General features: G+C 45.4%; 1 protein-coding gene across 3 annotated transcripts in view; it reads left to right on the forward strand.

Moving 5' to 3' along the window:
- Positions 1 to 24362, forward strand: part of SEMA5A (semaphorin 5A) — a 593698-nt gene that overhangs the window by 144732 nt on the left and 424604 nt on the right. For all 3 annotated transcript variants that reach the window (XM_006015687.3, XM_025205600.1, XM_025205596.1), the window contains one exon: positions 4935 to 5135. In XM_006015687.3, coding sequence (XP_006015749.1) covers positions 5003 to 5135 — 133 coding nt within the window. In that variant the 5' untranslated portion in view covers positions 4935 to 5002. The remainder of the gene's footprint in view (positions 1 to 4934; positions 5136 to 24362) is intronic.

Genomic DNA, 24362 nt, shown 5'->3' on the forward strand with positions numbered 1-24362 from the left:
AGGTGCCCTAGTCTCTCCTCATAGGGCTTGGCCTGCAAGCCCTTAACCATACGAGTGGCCTTTCTCTGGACCCTCTCCAGGTTATCTACATCCCTCTTGAAGTGTGGCACCCAAAATTGCACGCAGTATTCCAACTGCGGTCTGACCAGCGCCCGATAGAGGGGAATTATCACCTCCTTGGTTCTGTTCGTCATGCATCTGCTGATGCACGATAAAGTGCCATTAGCTTTTCTGATGGCTTCGTCACACTGCCGACTCATGTTCATCTTAGAGTCCACTAGGACTCCAAGATCCCTTTCCGCTTCCGTGCCACCAAGCAGGTCATTTCCTAGGCTGTAGGTGTGCTGGACATTTTTCCTCCCTAGGTGCAGCACTTTGCATTTCTCCTTGTTGAATTGCATTCTGTTGTTTTCTGCCTATATGTCGAACCTGTCCAGGTCTCCTTGTAATTGTTCCCTGCCCTCAACATCTTCATTGCTGATTTGGATGATGGAATTGAATCATGCTTAGCAAATTCATGGGTGGGTGGAGTTGCAGATACTCTGGAGAGTAGAGCTAGGATTCAGAATGACCTAGATAGACTGGAGAAATGGTTCTCAATCAGTCAGATGAGATATAAAAAGTGCAAAGTCCTGCACTTGGGATGGAATATGTGCATACACAAATATAGACTAGGACTAAGACCAAGGCCTCAAACTGCAGTAGAGGAAATTTAAGTAGGAGATCAAGAACTGTCGTACTGAGAGTAATCAAGCATTGGAAAAAGCTACCTAGAGAAACTGTGGAATCTCCATCCCTGACGGACACTTGGCTGGGATGGTTTAATTGGGGATCATCCTTCTTTGAACAGGCGGCTAGACTAGATGACCTCATGACCCCTTCCAGCCCTTCTGTCCTTTGGCTTTGCAGCTACCTTCACTTTCCTCTGTTACATCCCAGATTCAACATGTCTTCCAGTGATAGCAGCAATACTGAGTGGCTTTGTGATTTGTGTTTTTGAGAAGATCACCATTAGGCTCTGGTGCTGTGACATACTCAAGGATTCCTGACAAGGAACTAAGCGCTCTCAACTTCCACTGGAATCAACTGGAGTTGAAGCAAAGCAATAGGCTTCTAGTAAATTTCATTTATTTTATATTATACGATTGTAATCAGTTAACTTTTGTTTTGCATTGGCTTTGTTCAAACATTTAACCTAAGTGCACAGTTTGAAAGGAATGCTATTTGTATCTTTGAATTTTAAAAACATCTTTAAAAGAATATTTGTTTGTTCTTAGATTGTTTAAATTATATGGTCTTTCCTTTTATAAAGCATTACTGATGAATTATAGTAAATATACTGTTATAATATAGTTATATGATGAGAAACATTTGTATTAGGAAGAATGGAATAAAAATGCTTCATTTTTAAAAGAATCAGATTTACACATGTAGGCTCACTAGAGCAAGCTTGCAGTGAAATGCTGATGAATGTTAATATCAGTGTTGCATAATAATATGATGTCTAATACATGTGAAAGACAGACCTTAATGATGTCAGTTCTGTTGAGAATGCTTGCTTACCTTTTGAGAAATTATGCCTCCTACAGTGTTCAAGAAACATTCTTGCCCATGCTGTATCTTTTTAATTAACATTTCCCCTCCTTAATTATTTTTTTTAAGAATAGCAGAACATGCATTTAAAGTCAGATCTTATTCTTTAATTTTTGTTCAAAATCATAAGCCAAACTTTTCTTCATTATACCCAATACATTTTGTCCACCAGTCACATAGGTAAATAAAGCAAGTACCAAATAGAGCAATTAGCTTCCTTAACATTATGGAATAGATTTTTCCCCCCCAGTAACCTTTATGAATGCTGATGGGAGTTTGGTGTGTGTGCATGTCAAGGGGATAATATACTCATATTCATTTTTTAAAATTAATATTATTTATATAGTACAAATAGAAAAGTTTCCAATGTATCTTTGTTTAACTGTTCATACAGGCCAGTGGAATCAGATGTGACATGTCAGTTCTTAATACATATGGACACACACATTTTTGGAGTTGTTTCCAAAAGTTCTCAGCCTCTCTTATGTTTTAAGAGTTGTATGTGGGCAAGTTGGGAATGATAAAAATGTAGCAAAACTGCTCTGACTTTAATAGGGCTGTGCAAAGCTTCGGTCCCTGAATCAATTCGGTGGAGATTCGGCCCGGTTCAGTGGCTGAATCTCTGAATTTGAATCGAATCGGAGGACCCTTTAATCTTTCGAATCGAATCGGAACCCTCCGAATTAAATCGGAAAGATTTGGAGATTCAGACATAGACACATCTTTAAATGTTTTTCTACATATGTCTAGGTAGCAGGGGTGCATGAATGCTGTGATGCTGAGGCTCATGGAGTGTCCCACAGCAGCACAGGGGGGCTCCTCAGTGCGCTCAGCAGCAGGCGCAGAAGTGGACCAGAAGCATTTCCAGGTTTGCCAGGGAGCACACAGAGGGCCCCCCCCATGCCCCTCCAGCTCAGCAGCTGGTGCCTCCTGAGCCTGGGGGGGCACCCGGGGTCTCCTCATGGCTGATCCCCAAGCCAGGGAGTGCAGGGGGGGCCTCCAGCATGTTCCCCGGTGGACCTGGAAGTAGATGGGAAGTACTTCCGGTCTACTTCTGGGTTCGCTGCTGAGCGCGTGGAGGGTCCCCCTCCCCACACTCCTGTAGGACACTCAATCCGTCCCAGCACTGCAGTGATCACAAGCTGCGCCTGCTACCTCAAGATATTTGGAAAAAACTTTTAAAGCTGTGTCTATGTCCGAGTTGCTGTTTTTTCCTAATCGGCATTGAATCTTTATATTCGGCTGAATCATATCGGGGACTGTGATCCGAATAAACGAATTCAATCATTGTCCCCTTATTCGGCCCAAATCCGAATAGAATAGGGCCCGTTTCGCACATCCCTAATTTTTAACCCTGGAAGTAGATTTAAAGTGGAGCTGTTTTGCTACATGTATATCATTCCCAATATGTTCGCACACAACTCTTAGAACATAACAGCTACCACACAGTTTGGAGCAAGTGTCACGCACTCCTCATTTGAAACAGCTCCAAATGTATGTGTGTTCATACCCGGAATTGCCACTGTTGATTATAATTTTCCTGATTGACTTAGTTAAATTGCTCAAGGCATGCATGTTTGGAGCCACTGCATTAGATAGCTAAGGCTTTGGACATTTACTTATGGTAGATCTAATAGAAATGGACTTGATCTTGAATACATTGAGCACGTTGAGTGTCCTGCCACCTATAAAATACAAGCACTTGTTACTGGCCATTTCAATAAATTAATTACTAGCAGAATATGGGGTCTCTCGCCAGCTTGCATCTAACCCAGGTTGGTACTAAGTGGAAGTCATTACTGTTTTGGTGATCTCTGTCCAGATTTTATTAGAAAGGTGTTCTTGAAATATTAGGGTACAATTGCAACAGGCAACCTTGTCAGGATGCTCTGCAGAGCAGCCAGGGATTAAATGAGCACAGAGGCTAGACAGATCTTGGTTGCCTAGGCCTTGAGCGTATGCAACAGGAAGGAAGGATCTCTTTTCTCCGATACATTAATGTGGGGTCAGATGCTTTTTACTTTATTGAGCAAAGGAAAAAAAGTGTCAGTGCCTATGTAAGGGTGGGGAAGAGGCAATTCTGTGGTATGCCCACCTCCTCAAGGCTTTGGGGTAGTATGGGAGCAAGGTGGTGGTAGTTATGGCTGTAACATGGCATCATCTGTCCCCTCAGCTCTATCAGCATACCTCTGTGTAAATTCTGACCTCCTTAACATTAACTTCTGTTCCTTCTCTAATCTTTCAATGACATTTATAATGCTACCCCCTCCCCATGAGATCTGTGGGGCACTGACTTGCATGCTAAACTCATGAGAGGAAGATTCCTTCAAGAGCTTGCTGTCATGGAATTTGGTTGACTGGGGGGGAAATGAAGAAGTTCAGGTCTTTCACCCAGTGGGCCCCAGTCCCCTGGGGGAGCCTGCAGAATCTCTCCAGATCTTAAGGGAACACTGTAGTTCCAGTTGGTGTTGAAGTAAAGCAAGTATTACACCCACACAGACAGCCAGATAAACTGTAGGCCTGCTCCTACTTCCTTTGAAGTCAAAGTCAAAACTATTAACGTTGGTGGTGCAGGATCCAGCCTTATGCTATCTTCTGTATAAATAGCCCTAGCAAGGATTGGCTTAGAGCAGTGGTGTTGGAATGATGTCCTGCACAATGCTGGGATTCTCCAGCAGGTCACCAGGGTTCCCCTAAGTGATTGGGGTAATAGTGGAGCAGGCTGGGAGACGGTGCTTTGCTACTGCCGCGCTGATTTGCCTGGCCCTTTGGCCTGCAGAACAAAGAGTAGGGGTTCTGCTGCAGAAGAAGTGATGTGAAATGGCTCTGTGACTTTCTGAAGTTTGAAAACTATTGGTTTAGAGCATACCATGAAAGCTGTCTGACTAGGCTGTATGGTTTCCTTTAAAAGACAGTCTGGTTTGTGGTCTTTACTGCTGATTTCACAAAAATAGAATATCCTAACTTAGGAAAAGGCTGTTGTTTTGCAAGTTGCTTCTAAAAGAAAGCATTGCATATATAAATCTACTCCCACCCACATATGCAACAAAGTTAGAAAAATACAAATTAAGGAAAATAAAATGAAAGAAATTTTCTGCATACCAGTGGGAAACTGTAAATTCTCCTTTCAATATTTCTTGGTTATTTCCCTAATTTATGGAAAAGTAGGTGATGATTTTATGATGTAAGTGTACCAGTCATTGCCATAATTCATTTTTGAGGAGCCAAATTCTATAAAGAAAGAAAACAAAGTTTTATTTTCCAGTAAAAAACTAACCAGTTGCTTTGTCTTCAGCTAGTGGTCCTCTGTGTAATCATGTTCCTTTCTTCTCATTCCTCAGGAGCTTTCCACACATGAACACGAGAAGAGTTGCTAGTTAAAAGAAAAGTGAGCAGTGCAAAGCACAGTATGGCCACCATGAAGAGGAATGGACTCATTGTACTACTGGTTGCAGGCCTGGGAGTCTTGGAGATCCTGGAGTTGACAGCAACAGAAGATTCCCTGTGCCAGCGTACTGAACACCCAGTTATCACTTATAAAGGTAAGGAGAAACCAAGAGCATTTCCTCTCTTCTTCAAATATTTCCCCCTACCTCACCCCACCCTGAAAAAAGGACAAAATAGTGCTCAGTTCCTTCACCTTGAGAAACTTCTGTTCATACTGTACATTGGCAGCAAGTAAAAATGAATTTGGTTCACTTGGTTGCCTACAGACAGTTGTCCAGATTGCAGGAATCTCTGCACAGCTTGACTGATTGCATGACTAGCGATTTTGGCTCTAGGAGAGTCCCAGGCCTGGAACAGCAGAGATATCAAAGGTCAGGATTAAAGTGCTTTGGCAGAGCACCTTGGCAGTACTGGCACAGATGTTATCTACTCTTGCTATCCTACACTCCCTAGCTGGTGTGGTTGGTCCTTCCTTTTCATATGCTCTGAAATGACTCAAATATTTTCTTAAAAAGAAAAAAATAATATTAAAAAGCTTTTTGTTGCTTCTCAGCAGCTACGTGATGCCACAATCCCTTAACTCTGCAAAAAGTGTGAGACAGTTCTCAGCAGCAGGTAAACGCTGTGCTGCAGTCATTTTGGTCTCTTTCAAGCACCGTTTTTGAAATCTGTCATGTAGTGGAACATGTGTTTCTGCCAACCTGGTTGGAAGAACTGAAAAGACATGACTTTAAATTAGAGAGACAAGCAGGGAGCAGAAACTAAGTGAACTGTGTTTCAGAGCAGGCTAATAATAATGAGTTTACAAACTTTGCTCATAACTGAGTCCTGGGGTGTTAACCAGAGGATGCTCAGAGCATCTGATCTCAGGATTAGGTCTTTTGTTTTTATGTGTAATTAGTAGACGCAACACCTGCTGTACAGAACTGCACTGTTGGCTATCACTGAAATCATTTGGACAGTGAGAGTGACAGCTGGATAAATCAGAATATATATTAACCAAGTCTGTTTTTCCTTTCCTTCCTGCTATGCAGTAGACTCTGGCTTCACTGTCCTTTCACCACAGAAATAATATTTACCACTACAGAGTCCCATTCAGCAGAGTTCTTAGTGTTCAATATAATCTAATGGCTTGAGCCTTTGACTTGCTTGCAAAGTTGTTTCCTTGACTACTTACTCTCTCGACTCCCATACCTCTTGGGTAATTGCTGCTAAAATCCCTTGTGCACTAGATGCACCATCACTGCTGCCTTTCTTGTAATGCCTAATAAAATGTCTGTGCTGGGAAAAAAATAGCAGCCCTCTAGGACAACCGGTTTTACAGTTAGTTTATTGATTCTCATGACCACCTGAATTTAATTTAAAATGTTTATTTTCTAGTTATGCTAATAATACTATTCTATTTTGTATTCTCTATTGATTCAAAGTTTGACCACTAGGTTAGTAATTTAAAGAGAGTCCCAAATGGTTTGTACATATGAGGATATTGGGAACAGGTTCCTAAAACGTATTGTACTTTGTATTCATTACTTTATTCTCAACTGGCCTAGAAACTTTTCTATTTATTTAGTAAACGGGCTATTTAGGTCTACTTTTGCTTCACTAAATTGGGATTTATAATTCTGTTTGGGGAAAAAACTGTGTATGTTTTAGCCAGATTAATGGAAAGCTTGGGGCAGTGAATCTTGGTCTGTTGAATGAGGAGTTGTTCTATTTCAGGATTTATTGATGTATAATTGTGATAACTACCCTCTTGGCTGGAGCTGGTGGGGAATTGAACTTGGGACATGCTAAGCATGAGCTAAACACCAAGATCAAGAAGCTGTGGTTTGGACCCACTCGCATCTTGTGTAGAATAGGTCTGGGGCTCATGAGCATACTCACTGGCATACAGCATATAAATGATTTATTTTCATAAATAAATGATGATTTTTCCCAAATTGTTGCACATTATTTTAACATCTGTGCAATGCATATATTTAAGAGTAATGTAGAATAATTGCTTTTGAGGTTTTATTTCAATATCTAATTATAATTTTGTTCAGTGGTGCTATCAGATAAGTAAGGCAGTGCTCCATGGGAGTGTCAGAAGCATTTGGATTTGGGGGGAGGGGTCAGAGTTCAGGAGCTGAGTGTCTACAATACTAGAAGTCCGGAAGCTGTAGTGGAGGGTCATTGTATTTGGTATCACTCAGAGTCTAAGGTATCCCATTGTGGGTTGAGATGGGTCCATGTTCGAGGCCAGACAAGAGTTCAGGAGCTAGGGAATCTAAAGCAGACAGTGGGGTAGGTGGGAGCAAGGTACTGGAGTCCAAGGCAGGGATGAGGCAAGAGCAAGGCTAAAGCAAGGCTGGAGCAAGGCAGGAATAAAGTAAGTGTGTCCTAAATAACCAGGCCACTAATACTGTTGCCAAGACAGCCCTAGGTAAGTGGGTGGGTTTTATAGCCTGCCCCACAAGGGCTTATGCCTTGCATTGGTTACCCTGGGTCACATGGTCCACCGGGGGAACCCCATAGGAGAACCCAGGCTAGGCTGGGTCCAGAACTAGTTCTGCAGCTTGGTGGCACTGCAGGCTAAACTTCTGGTCACAAGCCCAGGAGATGTGGGTTTTGAGCCTCAGAGGTCCTGATGGGGAATATCAGAATCTGCCTATATGGCAAGGGGACCGGGTAGCGTCACTTGTCACTGAGATTGTCTATTTGTCTTAATAGCATATAGGGTTAGCCTTCCCTCTCTGTGGCCACTTCTCTCCGTGGATTCTCTGGATGGTTGATACTTGTTGAACAGTGCTCTCCTCTAATGTTAAAGGGTTCTGAGGAGAGCCAGGAACCATTTTTTCCAGTGCTACTGTCTCTATTGATCTGGCAAAATATAGTGCCTTGCAATATCAACTTGAAAGGGTTCAAAATCTGTGTTTGTTCTGTATGGAACATAGCAAAACTTTTCAGATGCCTTCAGGAGACAGAACTGACTCTAACATCTGCTTTCAGATTGATGGTCTAAGATTCAGATCTTTTTTTTGCTTCCCAACAAAGATTCTGTTGAAACTGAAATGTCTCCACACAGTGCTTTGGGTTTGATGAAATGGCATATCTTGGCAAAATTTCATTTAGTCAAAAATGTTCTGACTATTTTGAAGTGTTGCGTAATAAATAGTATGATCTTTTAGAACCCCACTGGGAGCCTATGTCCAGTACATGCTAGGGAAGCAGGGCCACATCCTATTCCATTATTCCATTTATTTAGCATGTAAATGGACTGAGACACTTAAGTGCAATTTTGTTTCATCTTGCTTGGGTTCCTAAAAAACTTAATTCAGAAGGTAAGGTGATTCTCCTTCTCTTTGCTCTTTTTTGTGACTCATTTTGTAAGGGCTGGATGACAGTGGGTGCATCTATACATGCTATTAAGGTGATACAATAAACTCTGGAGCAGTTCGCACTCAAGTTAACTCCTTCTGGTGCACCATCTACATATGTGCCCAGCACTGCATCAGTTAGAGCCAGGGTAGAGCAGGGGGCACTGCGAGTCAGCCCTGGGCTCTGGGAGGCAGTGTTGGGTGGCAGAGGGACTGGCATGAGCTGGGAGCCTGGCCTCCAGTTGGCTGAGCTAACCAGGCACAATTTGCACCTGGTGATCACCATCCAAACAAGTGTTTGACTGCAGTTAATTACCCTGCCATAAGGGCGTAGGAGTTAGTTAATTTACTGCGCCCTAATACCTGTTCGCCTATAGATGGTGAGGTTTTACTGCAGAGCTAATTAGCCAACTCCACAGTAAAGTGCATGTGTAGATGGACCTAGCATGTTGCAAAAGCAGATGCTTTACTGGATTTTCATAGACTTGAACAGAGTTGAATAGAATCTTGCTGGGCTGATGAATAGATGCCCAGTAAGAGGAATAGAATCTGGCCCCTAGAGTATTGGGCTAGGGAGAGACATTTGAGAAGCCTGAGCCTGAATTGATTCAATCTTTGCAGATTAGTCTAACCTGGCTAGGCTGAACTGGTTTGAAACTGGACAAACATTCTCTCTGGACTGGGGAAATTCAGGCACATGCCTGCAGTGGCTCAGGCTAGAAGCTGGGGGGTGCTAGAGAAGCCCTCTCTTCCCTTGCACAAAGCTGAGCTGAGAGGGGCGTGGGCAGGCCCGGGCAGGACTCTTATTAGGGAGATCTGCCTACAAGGTCCCAGGCTTTTCCCATCTGGCTGCTCAAGAGGTGTGGGTGTTACCAGCCCACTGCTAGCACTGTGAGGCAAGGGGAGCTATGCAGTGCATGCATCTGTTGATGATGTGGCGCTTTTCAATCTCCTTCCCTGCTTCATCATACTGTCTGCAGCAAACTGACAGGGGAGCAAGGTAACTGGGGGCTGATGATAGTCTTTATCACCCAATTGACAAAACAATAGCCTCTCTTCATTATTTCAAACTTCTTAAACAGCTTACTGGCTGACCTGTTGATTAGTTCCAAGCCCTAAGCAGCCACTGTTTTGTCTGCTTGCCCCAGTGAAATTGGAGACACTCACACATAGACAACTCTTGACATTAGGTAGCATACCACATGCCTGGGGTCCATGGGATGGGAGAGAGGAAGCGGGGATTTCCTGATAGAGCAGCAAGAGTTGGGTAGGGCAGCCAGGCAGATCCTGCTGTGTCTGCAGTCTCTACTGGAGCCTTACACAGCACTACCTCACATACCACGTGGTGGCTATGGTTCGTGCTGTGGAAGAGAGGAGGAAGGGATCCCTGCTTAAGCAGCGAGTGGTGAGGGGACAGGGGGAGGGGGGCATAGAGAAGCCAACAAACCCTGCTGTGAGCTGCAGCCAGAGAGCAGAGGGGAGGGGCCAGCCCTGCTGTGGAGCAGGGAGCCCTGCCCAGCCCAGAGAGCATGCTGGGATGCTGGGGGTTGTCTGATTCAATTTAAACCAGCCGGAAGTCTGAGACAGATGTAGCATAAAACAGTTTGACCCAAATCAGCTAAGTCTGATACTACATTCAACCAGGTTTATCTCAAACTGGTTTCAGCCATTTTCAAACTAGTTTATGTGCACTGAACAGCTGTTCTGGTACAGGTTTAAACCAGTTTCTGATCGCTTAAACCGGTTTATGTGTAATGTCTGTCCCTAGCCTTGCAGTCTGTGGCTGCTAGGTAATGCCTAGGGCCCCTTACTAATGCAACTATTAATTGGAGCTGGTGTGTTAAATGAGGAGTGTTTCCTACTCCTGAATGCTGTGCTGCAAGTGGGAAAGGGCAATGGCTCTTACATGGTAGCCCAGTGAAGTTCCCTCCAAGGAGAATGACTCTATGAAGGACCCAAGAACGAATAGGAGTGTGAGTAGGCCTTTGTGGGAGGGGATATCTTGAAAGCTGTGAGGCTGGACTAGGCCAGTTGCTATTCCATCTGGGGATCAAAAGACAATACCTAATTCTGACTTCTGTTATCTGTATTGTTGCAGCAGGAATAGTTGGTTTTACTAATGCATAAGAAGGCAGCTGCCAGCACTTCATTCAGTAACTTCCAATGACATTATTAGTGCTACTGGAGGACTTCAGAGTGACCTCTAAATTTACTTCTTTGTAGGGAATCATCTTCTAATATTATTGACTCTGCTGCCAAGGTCTTACCCCACAGTTGCCAGGCACCAGCAAGGGCTGAGGGCACTTAGCAGACCCTAAAAGCAACATTAACATTTGCAGACTGCAGCCCTAAGTTTACAGACGTGTATATATTTGTTATCATCAACTGACTCTTTGTTTAGTCATTTATAAACTGAAGAAGATTATTTGGGTCGCTTTTGATACGCTGAAGTAGCAGAGAGTTTATTTGACCGTGTCTTTCTCTGAAAGGATGATAGGAAGCATGGTAGATGGACTATAAACTGCTATTAAATAAAATTAATGGAGTGAGAATCCACTGTAGCGTAAGGCTGAACAGATGCAAAAAAACTAAAAAATGTCCCCTGGAGTTGTCATGGTGACATATGGGAAGGGAGTTTGGCTCCTAGCAGAGCTCAAACTTTCTTATCCACTGCCTATGTGAAACTCTGTTGGTTTCAGCATGGAGCATATTTTAGGTGATCCTGTTGGACTGTAGCTCTTAGAAAGGCACATCATTTTTTTTTATGATAATTTTCTCAGCTGAATATTTTTATCTGGAGGACTGTGGCATATCTTCGAAGTGCGAATAGAATAAGTTCCCCAACTCCAGTAGAGGAAACCCCCCTCACTTTTTAGTTACGGTAGGTAAAGAGAAAGGCAAGAGATTCTAGGAGAAGCTGGGAAGACAAAAAAGCGTATTCAGAGAATCATCTTAAAATATATGTCTTTATAAATATATACATATGTGGCAGGGATAGTCACAAGATAAATTGTTCAAGTATGTGGTTAATTAATGTACCATGCATCTTTTCTGCTTTATTTGAACCCTGCCTAGTATTTTACCACACCAGGAATTACACAAATATGTAAAAGAACTGTTTCTTTATCTGAAAATGTTACAGCTTACCTTTGACTCTTCCAGGGTTAGAAATGAGTTGTGGGTCCCCCTGCATTGGGGTGCTAGAAAACTCCCCTACCACTTAGTTAAAGCCTGGGAGTGATGCAAGGATCATGAAACATTTTGAAAATCAAGCCTTTTATTTAGGTGCCCAAATGCATGTCAGACTAATTTACAGTCTTTAAAATATTGTTACACATGTCTGCTGTGGATGCATCATCCCCTCCAGTGAAGATCAAAAGTATAGTAAGTGAAGATCCTGGAGTGAGATAGGAGGGTGTAAATATAGGAGGAGAGCCAGGCTATGAATATGTGGAGACAGGTGACAGAAGGGTTACTCTTTTATGTGCACAGAGAACTTACGCACAGATATAGTTCTGGAAGTGCTACGTTTTGCAGGTGTTTAAGGGCTTACTGTGTCTAACTTGATTATTTCTTAGAAGAAAACAAGTCTACTTAATAATACATCCTGTTACCAAGTAGATTTGTTTAATGAAGCTCACCATGGAAACTAAAACCCCCGTGAGGAGCAGACCACAGGCAAAAAAAGGATACTTAAAAACCAACAGGCATACCTGGAGAAAAGAAAGTATATAAATATAAGAAAACCTTTGAATTCTTCATATATAGGGATAGGGCATAAATATTAGGAAGCTAACAGCCATCTGAAGCTTTGGACAACTCAAAGCAGTTAGTCTCCTCTGGGTGGAGGATTGTGCAGTAGATGGCTCATTGACCAGTACTACTAAGTTATATATACCGCAGATCAGTGGTCAGAATTAGTTAGAGTTTGATCTTACAGCTTTTTAAATCTCATTAGTGCTGCCAGCGCCTAACAGAAACCACATCAAACCAGCACATCCCTCTGCAAAACCAGGCTGCTTGAAATAGATAGTCTCCTTCAATTAATTGTCCACATGTACACTCATACTGTATGCATGCATGCAGCTGTGTACATGTGTCTCTGTTGCTGAGCCTCACTTGGAACGTTTTTTGCCTTAGCAATACCCATAGAGATTACTGCAGCCCTGCCGCTTTTAGTATCCCCACTTTGAGGGGACAAAGGGCAGTGCGTACTCTCTGCTGCTTTAGTTTCTTACAATCACCTAGCTGGATACAGATTGCTTTGCTGTTGTTCATGATGATGGCCTTCACACATCAAGGAAACCTTTTATTGTGCCTACCCATTTCTAGCCACTTATTCTTTTAGATATTTTTTTTCTTTGCTGAACAGGGGAGAAGCAGCAGGATGTCAGGAAGCCTTAGGGCTGTGGCTTGACCCCTTTCTTATTGTGGTCTCCTCACCCCCTTTTATGTTGCACCATAAAACACTGCCATTTTAGGACTGGCTAATGTGGCTATTATGGACCTTTTAGGGGTAGCGCATCGATATATTGGTCTGTGTATCAGATTGGCACCAATACAAGGAAAATTAATATTATTGGCAATTGGCTTTTTTTGGCTGGGGTAGCTGATTAATTTCACCTAAAAACGCCGTGTGCATGCATACAGCCACAGTGTGTGCATGGCCAAGAGTGCAGTCAGGCAGCGTGGAGAGCAGCATCTGGCTCGTAAATTTGTGGGGGAGAAGGGGTGCGAGGATGGGAAGGAGTGTTTTGTGTGGGGGGTGAGGGGCAGATCTAGGCCTCCATGGTGAGGGAGGGAGTGGGGAAGAGGCAGGCTCTGCTAGCCAGGGTGGTGAATGAAACCCCAGGGTGAGGTGTGAGATGGAGCTGCAAGTGGCTCATCTGTGGGGTGTGAGGGGATGGGGTGGCTTCTCACTGCTGCCTTATCCCTGGGGGAGGCATGGGAGGCATATACCCCCTGGATTTGTGCTGTGGGCTCAGGCTGGGGCTGCTGTTGGGGCAGGCGGGGATGGGGTGGGCATTGGTGGTGGTGCTGGGAGGGGGAGGCTACGGGGTGGCTATGGGGAATTTTGGATTGGCTATAGCTCACCCCGTAAGCACTTCTCCCAGCGCTGCTGCCACCCACCCCACCCCTGCCCACCCTGAGTGCAGCCCCAGCCCTGAGCCCACAGTGGGCAGCCCGCCTTCAGCCCAGGCACAAATCCAGGGGGCATATAACTCCCATGTCTCTCCTGGGAGTGTGCAGTGCTGGGAAGCTGCCTTCCCTCCTTAGCCCCTCATGTCCACTGGATGATCTGCCCATGGGTTCACCCCACTCCCAGCAGGGTCAGATTCACTGCCCTGGCTGGGCAGCCCCTGCCCCTCCCCCCACTCCCTCTGTCACCATGGGGGCCTTAATCTGCACCCCCCACCTTTCCCCCTGACCCCTTCCTCGCAACAGACTTACTGGCCAGATGCTGCTTTCTATGTTGCCAGGCTGCATGTTGGCTATTGGATCAGTATCAGCCAATATGGCTGGTTAATAATCGGCCATCGGTATCAGCCAAAAAATCTCAGTGCGTCCCTAGTAGTAGGATGACATCTGGCATCTTGTCCCCCTGACAGCTAAACAAGTGGCCAAGTGCTCCAGAGAGCCTTCTAAATGTAGTGAGTTAGCTGTACTCCCACCTGACTTTTTCCTTGTATTTACAACTACGAAAAAGAAAGTAAGACATTTTAAGGACAGAAGGTTAAGAAGCTATACCTGTTTGGGAAGAGGCTTGCAGTCAGTCTCAGCAAATTATAACTTTAAGGTCTGTGAGCAGTTGGCAGACTTGTAGTTGCCTTTCCTCTGTAATGGAAGGGAAACCATTCTAGCATAGCTTTCAGAAAGCCAGCTGGAGTCCAGAATGGCCTTGCAAGTAGCCCTGGATTGAAGCTTATACTGCCTCCAGCTCCATGGCATCGACACTTTTAATGTAGCAGGCTCTTGGGCTTGGGTTTCTTCTTTTGTGGCTACAGAGGTCTTCAACTGTAAAACTGACCCTCAAAGACTCCAGGGCCATGCTTCAATCACTGGGTGTCTAGTCACTCTTATATAGGTATAAGCTTAAAAAAGAATCCTTATATCACACACAGAATGAACACCTTCCTATCTATGAGTTTTGCCAGCTCATTGCAACAGTCTGACCCCCATGTTGGAGAGCCTCCTAGAAGGCAACAGAGAATTCATAAGTGTAAACACTCCTTTACAGCCAACATCATCATGCAGGACTTCTGTATCCAGACATAGTAGGCCACATGGTGAGGAGATTCATTAGTCATGTCTGTGATCCCCTTTTCTACAATTATTTGTTCTACAGGTTTCAACTCGATTTTATGCAGGCTCTTTGTATGCTAATTCACTCTTATGTGATGAGCATATTTAGACCCAGAATTCATTATATGCGAGGTAAATTCACTCTTATGTGATCAGCATAGATGCCTCCCCCCCCCCCCCCGGCAGCAGGTTAAGTGTGTGTGGGGAGGGGAAAGGGCCATGGCCCCACTCACCCTAGCTCCAGCTGCAGTGGCCCTGGGAGTGGCTGGCCCTAGTGGCTGCAGCCGCTGGGCTGCACCATGCTCCACCAGTCCCCCTGTGCCTGGGCTTACTCCAGCTCCTGGGCTGTGCCATGCCATGGTGCAGGCAGCTGATGTCAGCTACTCCCGGAACCATTCCAGCATGGGCTGGGGTGAGTGCAGACAAGCGGAGCCCCGGGCAGCACAGGGCGCAGCACTCACCCGAGCCCCAGCTGCAGTGGTCCTGGGAGCAGCTGACACCAGCTGCCTGCACCAGGGCACAGTGCAGCCCAGGAGCAGAAGTGAGTGGGGACAGGCATAGCACAGTGCAGCCCAGCAGTTGCAGGCAGCTGGCACTGGCCACTCCTGGGGCTGCTGTAGCTGGGGCTGGGGTGAGTGCTGCTCTGTTCCCTCTGCTTTGCTGCCTTAAGCAGCCCTGGGAGCAGCACCCCTCCCTCCGCCCCTTCCCTAGTCCCAGCCTCACTCCCTCCCTCCCCAACATGGGGAACCTATACCTATTTGTTACATTGTAAAGTGGGTTTGCTTTATGTGAATTTGCTTTATGCACCGTTCCTTTATATAGTAGTGAACAGGTATTTGATCAAGATGCAGTCTACTGGAATTGAGCCTGGATTCATGAAAGCTTATGCTATGCAACTGATGTAGCTAGTCTATGAGGTACAAATCTACCTTGCCTTCTGCCTAACTTCCAACTACCACAGCTAACTACCTCTCAAGACCATTAACCATGCAGGATTTTTGTCTTGATTTGCCCCAAGAATCTTTACTGACTCCCTCTCACAGGAGGCAGGGTATTGGTCAACTTTTATGACCAATTATTAAGGGGAGCTGCTTCTTCAGAGGATGTTGAATATTTTGTTTCAGTCTCAGCCTAATGATCAACATTCAGAAATCAAAGCTGCTCCCCAGACATTTGGATCATAAATTTACTGTGTTTATTAATGGTGCCCTTAAACTCATTGGTGCTGGTGAGGGGAGCAGCATGATGTAGACATGTCCATTTGATGCCAATGGTGGGCTGATTGGCTTTGTTACTGAAGAACGTTACTGAGCCGGCCCCTAGCACCATCAGAGATGGTTATGTTGCTTCTGGCTGAGAGTGTAGCGCATGTGGAACAGCATAGCATATTTGAGGGCACTACTCTCAGACATGGGAATTTAATGGTCTAGACACAGCCTAAGTGTAGATTAGGGCTTTGACTCTGGAATCAAGAGTTCATTGGAAAGAAAGTAACATGCTGCTGGAGAATAGGGACCTAACCCCCTCTTCCAGAGTCAATGTGATTTTTCACCCTTGGTGTTGGTGTTGACTCAGGCGTGTGAGATCTTGTAAAGATCTTCTGTAGTGGGGTATATTTCATTCTCACTGTTTCATCTTAGGATCCTACTATGTAGGTGTCAAATTTTTAGGGAGATTAAGTGCTGCTTCAGTGAGAGGCAGCTGATATAATTTAAAAATCTATGGTTAATCTTTTAAAACACATGCTGTGCTATGAAAGATCATGTGCTAAGTAAACAAATGCAATTATAATGAAAACTCAACCCACAGAAGAAACAAAAGCAAACTGTTTGTTTCTTTGAGGGTTCCAGAGAATAAAAATAGCACATATGTTTTAGCTGTGGTTTAGTAACCCAAAGAAATGTCTCTCCTTATACCTCCTTGTCTAAACCACTGCAGTATTCCCTAATTTGATATTTGTCTAAGAAATATAGGTTCAGTACAATTATTCTTTCCATTTTTTGTGTGGTTTCTACACAGATCACACAATGTGTACACTGGAGGATATTACTTTTCAGGGATGAATAAGATAACAGGGAGTATAGGATATAATAGGTTTCTCTGTCCCCCAGCCTCCCTTTTTGCACAAACTGCTATTATACCTAGCAAACTATTAAACCATTAGACCGTGTCTTCTCTTTTCCTCTTTGGTTTGGCACCTAAAAATATACTTTAAAAACCTTTTGTTGACTTCCACAGTGTGGTCAACGGATATGCTTTTTTCTTTTGGATTTTTTTTTTTAAAATAAAGTTGCATTCATCAATAGGGAAAAGTTCTGACTGGGAGAGTCAACTACTATAATCCTTGGTGTAACCAAAAATAAGACAGCAGCAGGATAAACTTCCTTATGCTGCCTTGCCAGTGTTTTCAGTCTCTTACCTAGAAGGAGCATCTCTTCGGACAAGAAGTAACTTCATTCTTGACCTAATTATAGTTTTGTTTTTATATAGACTCAGATCACCAGTTTCTTTTGCATGGTACACAAATTAAGGCTTATTTGGTTGCAGCAGCATTGTGTTCCTCATTATTAGCTTCAGATTATTTTTTACAAATAATCTGAAGAGTGAAGGATTATTTCCTATTGGTTGTCCCTTGAGTCATATAGCACCTTTGCAGTACTCCTGAGTAAAGAAAAAAGATAAAGGCTAACAAGGCCAATTGTTGAAATCCCTGAAAAATCCATGTGCCTAGTTGATGACAATAATCACTTCCCATCTTCCCCATAAAACTCTCTGCATTCCAGAATGAGGGCTGAAACAACCCTAGAAGCTCTCCTTTTCTGAGCTAACTGAAGAGAAGCAATGCACATCACAGGCACCTGCATGCATGTGGTGCCAGAATGTAGAAGCACATCAAACCCTATTCTCAGAACAGGAAGTCTGGCAATTCTACTTGGAAGACATGAGAGGAGTGAAAGACCACTGCTACATATATATATATATCTTCGCTGTCCAAACAAAATAGGCAACGAGGATTTTAAAGTAGACATTTTTATTTAAAAAAAGAAAAAGAAAAAAAAAAGGATTCTAAAATGGGGACAGTTATTTTTAATATAAGTGTGCCATGGCGTGATAGCTCCCAGACTGGAATATTTTGAAGAAACAGTATAGCAACAAACATGATGGCAACCATAAGGGTTAGGGACAAAAATTACACATAAACTGGTTTAAGTGATCAGAAACTGGTTTAAACCTGTAACAGAACAGACCCAGATGGGTACTTTGCATTTGGTTTTTCACCAGTCCCATGGGACGCTCCTGTCCAGTACAGGACAGGGAGGCCTGGGTGAGGGAGATTCCTTACTGTCCGTCAATGCTGACCTCATGAAGGAACACCTGGAGAGGCTGGACACCTTCAAGTCAGCCAGCCTTGACTGTTTACCCCCCAGGGTCCTGAAGGAGTTGGCTAGCATCATAGCTGAGCCCAGGCTCAGGAAATGGGCGGACAAGAACCTGATCATGTTTAACACTGAAAAATGCAAGGTTCTCCACCTTGGGAAGAAAAACCTGCAGCATGCTTATAGGCTCGGCAGTGCTACGCTGGCTAGCACTATGGACGAAAGGGACTTGGGGGTCATGATTGGCCACAAGATGAACACGAGCCTTCAATGTGATGCTGCTGCTAGTAAAGAGAGAAAATGCTGGCTTGCATCCATAGATGCTTCTCAAGCAAATCCCAGGACATCATTCTCCTGTTGTACTCGGCCTTGCTGAGGCCACAGCTGGAGTACTGCATCCAGTTTTGGGCTCCACAATTCAAAAAGGATGTGGAGAAGCTTGAGAGAATCCAGAGAAGAGCCACGCGCATGATCAGAGGTCAGGAAAACAGACCTTATGATGAGAGGCTGAGAGCCATGGGACTCTTCAGCCTGGAAAAGTGCAGGCTCAGGGGAGATCTGGTGGCCACCTACAAGTTTATCAGGGGTGTTCATGAGGATCTGGGGGGAACATCTGTTCACCAGAGCACCCCAAGAGATGACAAGGTCGAATGGTCACAAACTCCTGCAAGACTGTTTCAGGCTGGACATAAGGAAGAACTTCTTTACTGTCCGAGCCCCCAAGGTTTGGAATAGACTGCTGCCGGAGGTGGTTCAAGCACCCACTTTGAACGCCTTCAAGAGACATTTGGATGTTTATCTTGCTGGGATCCTGCCCCTGGGGCAGGGGGCTGGACTCAGTGATCTTCTGAGATCCCTTCCAGCCCGAATGTCTATGAATCTGTGACATTCAGTGCACATAAACCAGTTTCAAAGTGCCCCAGACCAGTTTGAGATTTTATCTGGTTGAATGTAGTATCAGACTTAACTGATTTGAGTCTCAAGCCAGTTTATGCAATGTCTGTCCCAGACCCCTTCCTGTTTTAACCTAAACCATAGTCCCCCAGCATCCCAGCATGTTCTCTGGGCTGGGTTCTCTGCTGCAGCCCAGCAGGGCTGGCCCCACCCTGCTGCTTCCCAGCTAAGCAGGGACAGGTAGGGGTGGGGGTCTGGCCAGAGAGGGGTTTAATTCCCCCCTCCCTGTCTCACCAGCAGGGACCTGAGTAGGGTCTTCCAGGTGCTCCTGGGCCAGCATGGTCCCTGAGGCAGAGGGTGCAGGGATGGGGGTTATTCCCTACTTTACTCCCACTGCCCCTGTGGGACTACAGCCGGGTCTGCCTGCCCCAACTGCCACCACTGTGCTTGCTCCTTGCTTGGGACAAGCAGCAGAATAAGCCTCCACCACTGGACACTGCAGGGAAGAGGAATAACTCCCATCCTTGCCCCCCACCTAAAGGGCCCTGCCAGCTGGCATCTGGCTGCACCCCCACCCTGCTGCTGTAGGGCCCTTTACGAGGGCAGCAGCCTTGTTAGCGTCAGGGAGTGTGAGCCCTTCCTGGTGGGGGGCCCTGCTGCAGCGGACTCCACGCAGCAGCACCAGGCCACAGAGGTAGCCAGAGCTCTCCAAGCTGCCACCACACCCCAACCGCCCCCCCCACCTGCCGCTGCAATCTGCAGCAGCTTTCCCTGCTGGGAAGAGGCTCACACTTGGGAAAACCATGACGGGGTCGCTTCCCACCTTGCTGCTCCAGTGGCTGGGGGGGGGGAGGGGCAGGAGCCGGGGGGGGGGGGGGGGGGGGGGCGCGCGGGGGCAGGAAGCAAGGTTATTTTCCCTTTTTCCCAGGGCACTGCAGCAGGGTCTGCCCACCTTGGCTGCCACTGCTGCTTGCTTTGTGCCCGGGGCAAGCAGTGGAATAAGCCCCCTCTGCTGGATCCCGGATGGAGGGGAGCAGGAGGGGGGCTTATTCTGTCGCTTGCCCTGGGCACAGACCAAATGGTGGCAGAGGTGGCCAGGGTTGTTGTCCCTGCCACTCCAGCTCCCTGCATGGCCAGTGCAGCAAGTGGCAGCAACAGACAGCCCAGCATCAGCAGGCAGAGCCTGCCACAGCTCCCCTCCTGGCCAGAGGCCTCTTGAGCGCCAGCAGCAGAGCATGGCCAGGTAGCAGCGCCTCATTCTGTCCCTGCTGCTGTCTCAGGTGGGATCTGGCACTGCTGCAAGAAAGAGAGAGAAAGCGATCCAAAGGGGCCCATGCCTCCATTCCCCATTTTTAACCAAAACCTTTAAATTGTACCGCTCCCCTTACTATCAACAGTTACAGGTCACGTATGTCTCCTTCCTGGGAGCTGGCTAAAAAGAAGGTGTTCTTTGTGGGCTGCAGTGGATCATTGGGGAAGCCAGGGATAGAGAAGATCCAGCATCAAAAAGCCGGAGGCTTGCCCCTTGTGAATCCATGACAGGGCTGGCTTCACAGAGCGGTCCTTTAGGAGAGGGAGGCTGAGTATGGCTTCTTTTTGGGGATATCTGAGGCAGAGCTTCCTCTGAAAGGGGAATGATTCGTGAAAAATACCTGCCACCATCATTTTATTTTGACTGACAAGTATATACCCAGTGAATTTTCCCACTTATTGTGGTTGCACATCTGCTTTATACATAAAAAATAATTCTGAAATAACTTCACACTAATTTTCTTCACCAGCTGTGAGCTCTTTGAACGCTTAAAGCTAAAAGATGATTCAGGTTGTAACACAAAGTCAAAAACACTGCATATCATGCTCAGTTTATTGCTCCTGCGTGTTGTGATGTCACATACACCCGGGTCTGGGGCATGAGGGTGCTTCAGTGTGGGGTGAGCCTGCAGGTAGCTCCTACACTGAGGTACCCTCATGCCCAAGCCAGATGGGGCAGCCTCTATATGTGTGTTGTTGCACACAAAAAAACTCCATGGCAGTACTTTTATTTACAAAATAAAATTTTGCAGAGTTTTAGTTTCTTGCGGTATAATAGGGCCACAGGTGTAGATCCTGAGACTTGTACTGCGTAGCTAATTAGGCAACTCCGCAGTAAATGTCTCATGTACCCACCATGGATCCACTTGAATATCTTTCATTTTTTTCTCATGACTTCTCTTTTACCTTCTGCTCTGCAGGTTTTCCTTTTAAGGTTGCTCTTTGATTTTCTTGCTACTCTTCAGTCAAATTCTGCATTGAATTTATATAAAATTTGTGTCAAAAGCCCTGAAATCTTCAGTAAATCAGAATAAATTGGTTCTTTGTAAAATTTTGGCCCAGTCTATAATAGCTTTTTGACTCTTTCTAACTTACCATATAGCAGATTGTTTGTTTGTTTGTTTGTTTTTTGTTCAAAATATTGTCACAGAAACCTAGAACAAAACTGGTGTTTAAAATATAACAAAATTAGCCCAGTTACCTTTTGAAATCACTTGTGGAACTTGGAGTAGCTTCAGAAGGGCATTGAAAAGCATAATTCAATGCAACATAAGCAGGTTCAATCATTTTGCCTGTCATGGAGTGGAGGTAAACAGCATGTGAGCCTGAGGGGGCATATTACAATTACAAACTTCATTGGAAGATTTTGCAGAATAGCTCATGTCTGCATAAATGCCCTCCATATTTGGTAATATTACTTGATAATTTATCTGTATAATTTGCACTTTCAGGTCAAAGGATTTCACTTTTGACCTTGCAACATATAACTGGCCCTGTCCAAACAAGGTAAACACCTACTCTGTTAAGTTCTTAACCTTGGTACATGGAGTGCTCTCTGGGGCTAGGGACAGACATTATACATAAACCGGTTTAAGTCATCAGAAACTAGTTTAAACCTGTAATAGAACAGATTTTCATTGTACATAAATTAGTCTGACAATGGCTGAAACTGATTTAAGATAAACCTGGTTGAATGTAGTATCAGACTTAACTGATTTGGCTTAAACCAGATTTGACTCAAATCTGGGGAGGCAGTTTATGCAATGTCTGTCCCACACCCCTGGCTGGTTTAAGATAAACCAGACACCCCAGCGTCCCGGCATGTTCTCTGGGCCTGGCAGGGCTCTCTGCTCCACAGCAGGGCTGGCCCCTCCCATCTGCTCCCTAGCTGGAGCTCCAGAGACTGTGGGCTGCTTTCCTCCTCACTACTCCCTGCTAAGCAGGAATTCCTCCCTCCCCTGTGCCTTGCTGAGGAGGTGTCTGTATATTAGCTAGCAGACCACATGCTGGCCAGGGCTCCTTGCACGGCTTGTGTGATACAGACATCTTTTCAATCACAAGCTCTAACAATAACATGAAGTCAAGGAGGTGCTAGTACATAGATGAATAGGGCTGTGTGAGGCTTCGGATAGAGCTTTGGGTCTGAAGCAGCACATCCAGGTCAAAGCACTGGCCTCGGTAGGCTTCCCGAAGTGGTTCGGAGCTCCTGAAGAGTGTCAGAGCCGCCTTGGAGCCGCCTCGGAGATCCGGCCATAGGGTATAATGGGGAAACAATAAAATATCTATAACTTTCTTGTTTTTTGTCCAATTTGGATGATATTTTCAGGGATCGTAGACTCTGCAGAGAGGATGAAGCTTGCAAAGTTTCAAGAGGATCAGTGCAGGGGTTTGGGGGGAACTGCAATCCAAATTCTTGAAAGCTCTCCCCTACCCTGGGGGTCTTCAAGAGGAGGTTAGATAAGCATCTAGCTGGGGTCATCTAGACCCAGCCCTCTTTCCTGCCTATGCAGGGGGTCAGACTCAATGATCTATTGAGGTCCCTTCCGACCCTAACATCTATGAATCTATGAAAGCAAAACTCATGTCACGTCTATGCGTTACAACACAGGGAGGTTAAAACTGCAGGGATGGGTAACTATTACTGAGGCCACAAAGTCTGCCAAGTTTGAAGAGGATCAGTGCAGGGGTTTGGGGGGAACTGCCCTTCAAGCTATGGATAAGCAAAACTGGTGCCATGGGTGCTTGTGTCCCCCATACCCCAAGTCAGGAACAGTCCCACTACTGCAGGCCTGGCTGCTAAGCTGCTGTGTTACCAGTTACCAATAAATCAATCAAGATTCACTCACTCAGAGACCAGGGAACCAGCTCACAGGACCTAGCTACTACATAATGACTTAACGAGCATCAATTAGCACCTGCAAAACCAGGCTAAGGAGAGGAAAGACTCAATACAGACCATTAACTGCCCCAAGACAGAGATAGTCTTGGCACAAGTTTTGCCTTTCAGCAGCTAGGGGTGCAGGGCCCCAGACTCCCCCTGCGCCAATCTCCTTGACAGCTGGCAGGCATCGTGACTGCAGCAGGGGCCACCGTTCCTGCAGCTGTCACCCTGCTGCACCTTAACACATGCAATATCACCCATGGCACAAGTTTTGCTTGTCTGCAGGTTGGGTGCAGTTCTCCCCAAACTCCTGCACTAATCTCCATGAAACTTGGCAGGCTTCGTGGCCTCAGTAAGAACTACCACCCCTGCAGTTTTGACCCCCCTGTGTTGTAACACACAGCTGTGACATGAATTTGGCTTTCAAGAATTTGGGGTATGATTTCCCCCAAACCCCTGCACCCGATCTTCTTGAAACTTGGCAGGTCTCATGTTCTCAGTGGAGGCGACAATCCCTGAAAGTTTCATCCAAATTGGACAAAAAACAATAAAGTTATAGATATTTCATTGATTTCTCCATTATACCCTATGGCCGGATCTCCGAGGTGGACCCGAAGCTTCGGAGCTGCTTCGGCCAGATTGAGGCAGAAACCCGATCCGGAGCTGTGGATCAGATCACTGTCATCTGAAGTGGGCAGATCTGAAGCCAGATCAGATCGCTGCTGACTCACACAGGCCTATAGAGCAAGTGTGTCTCCAGATAGTCTTGTATTTTTCACTCTATCTGAAGATGGTATTTACAATGACAAGACCGTGCTCTGCGTATTTGTTCAGGAGGAAGTTGCTGTTAAAGTTGGCTTTCCTTACTCCTTCCTTCCCAATGGTGCCACTCCAGATTTCCAGGTCACATCTGACTCTGGCGTTGAAATCACAAACAAGAATGATCTTGTCTTTCTTGCAAGTATTAGTCTGTATATGGTCTGTTAGAGTAAACTCATTCTTTGACATCATCATCAACATAAAGCATTGGGGTATAAACACTGATGACAGTGGCATATTGGTTGTTGATGAGCTTAAGAGACAGGGTCATAAGGCGTTTGTTAATGCCCACAGGGAGCTCTGTAAGCTGACTGACAAGCTGATTCTTCATGGTGAAGCTGATGCTGTGAACACATCTGTCTTGGGCTGTTTTCCCCT

Source organism: Alligator sinensis, unplaced genomic scaffold (assembly GCF_000455745.1).
Source record: "Alligator sinensis unplaced genomic scaffold, ASM45574v1 scaffold126_1, whole genome shotgun sequence".
NCBI classification, from domain to species: domain Eukaryota; kingdom Metazoa; phylum Chordata; order Crocodylia; family Alligatoridae; genus Alligator; species Alligator sinensis.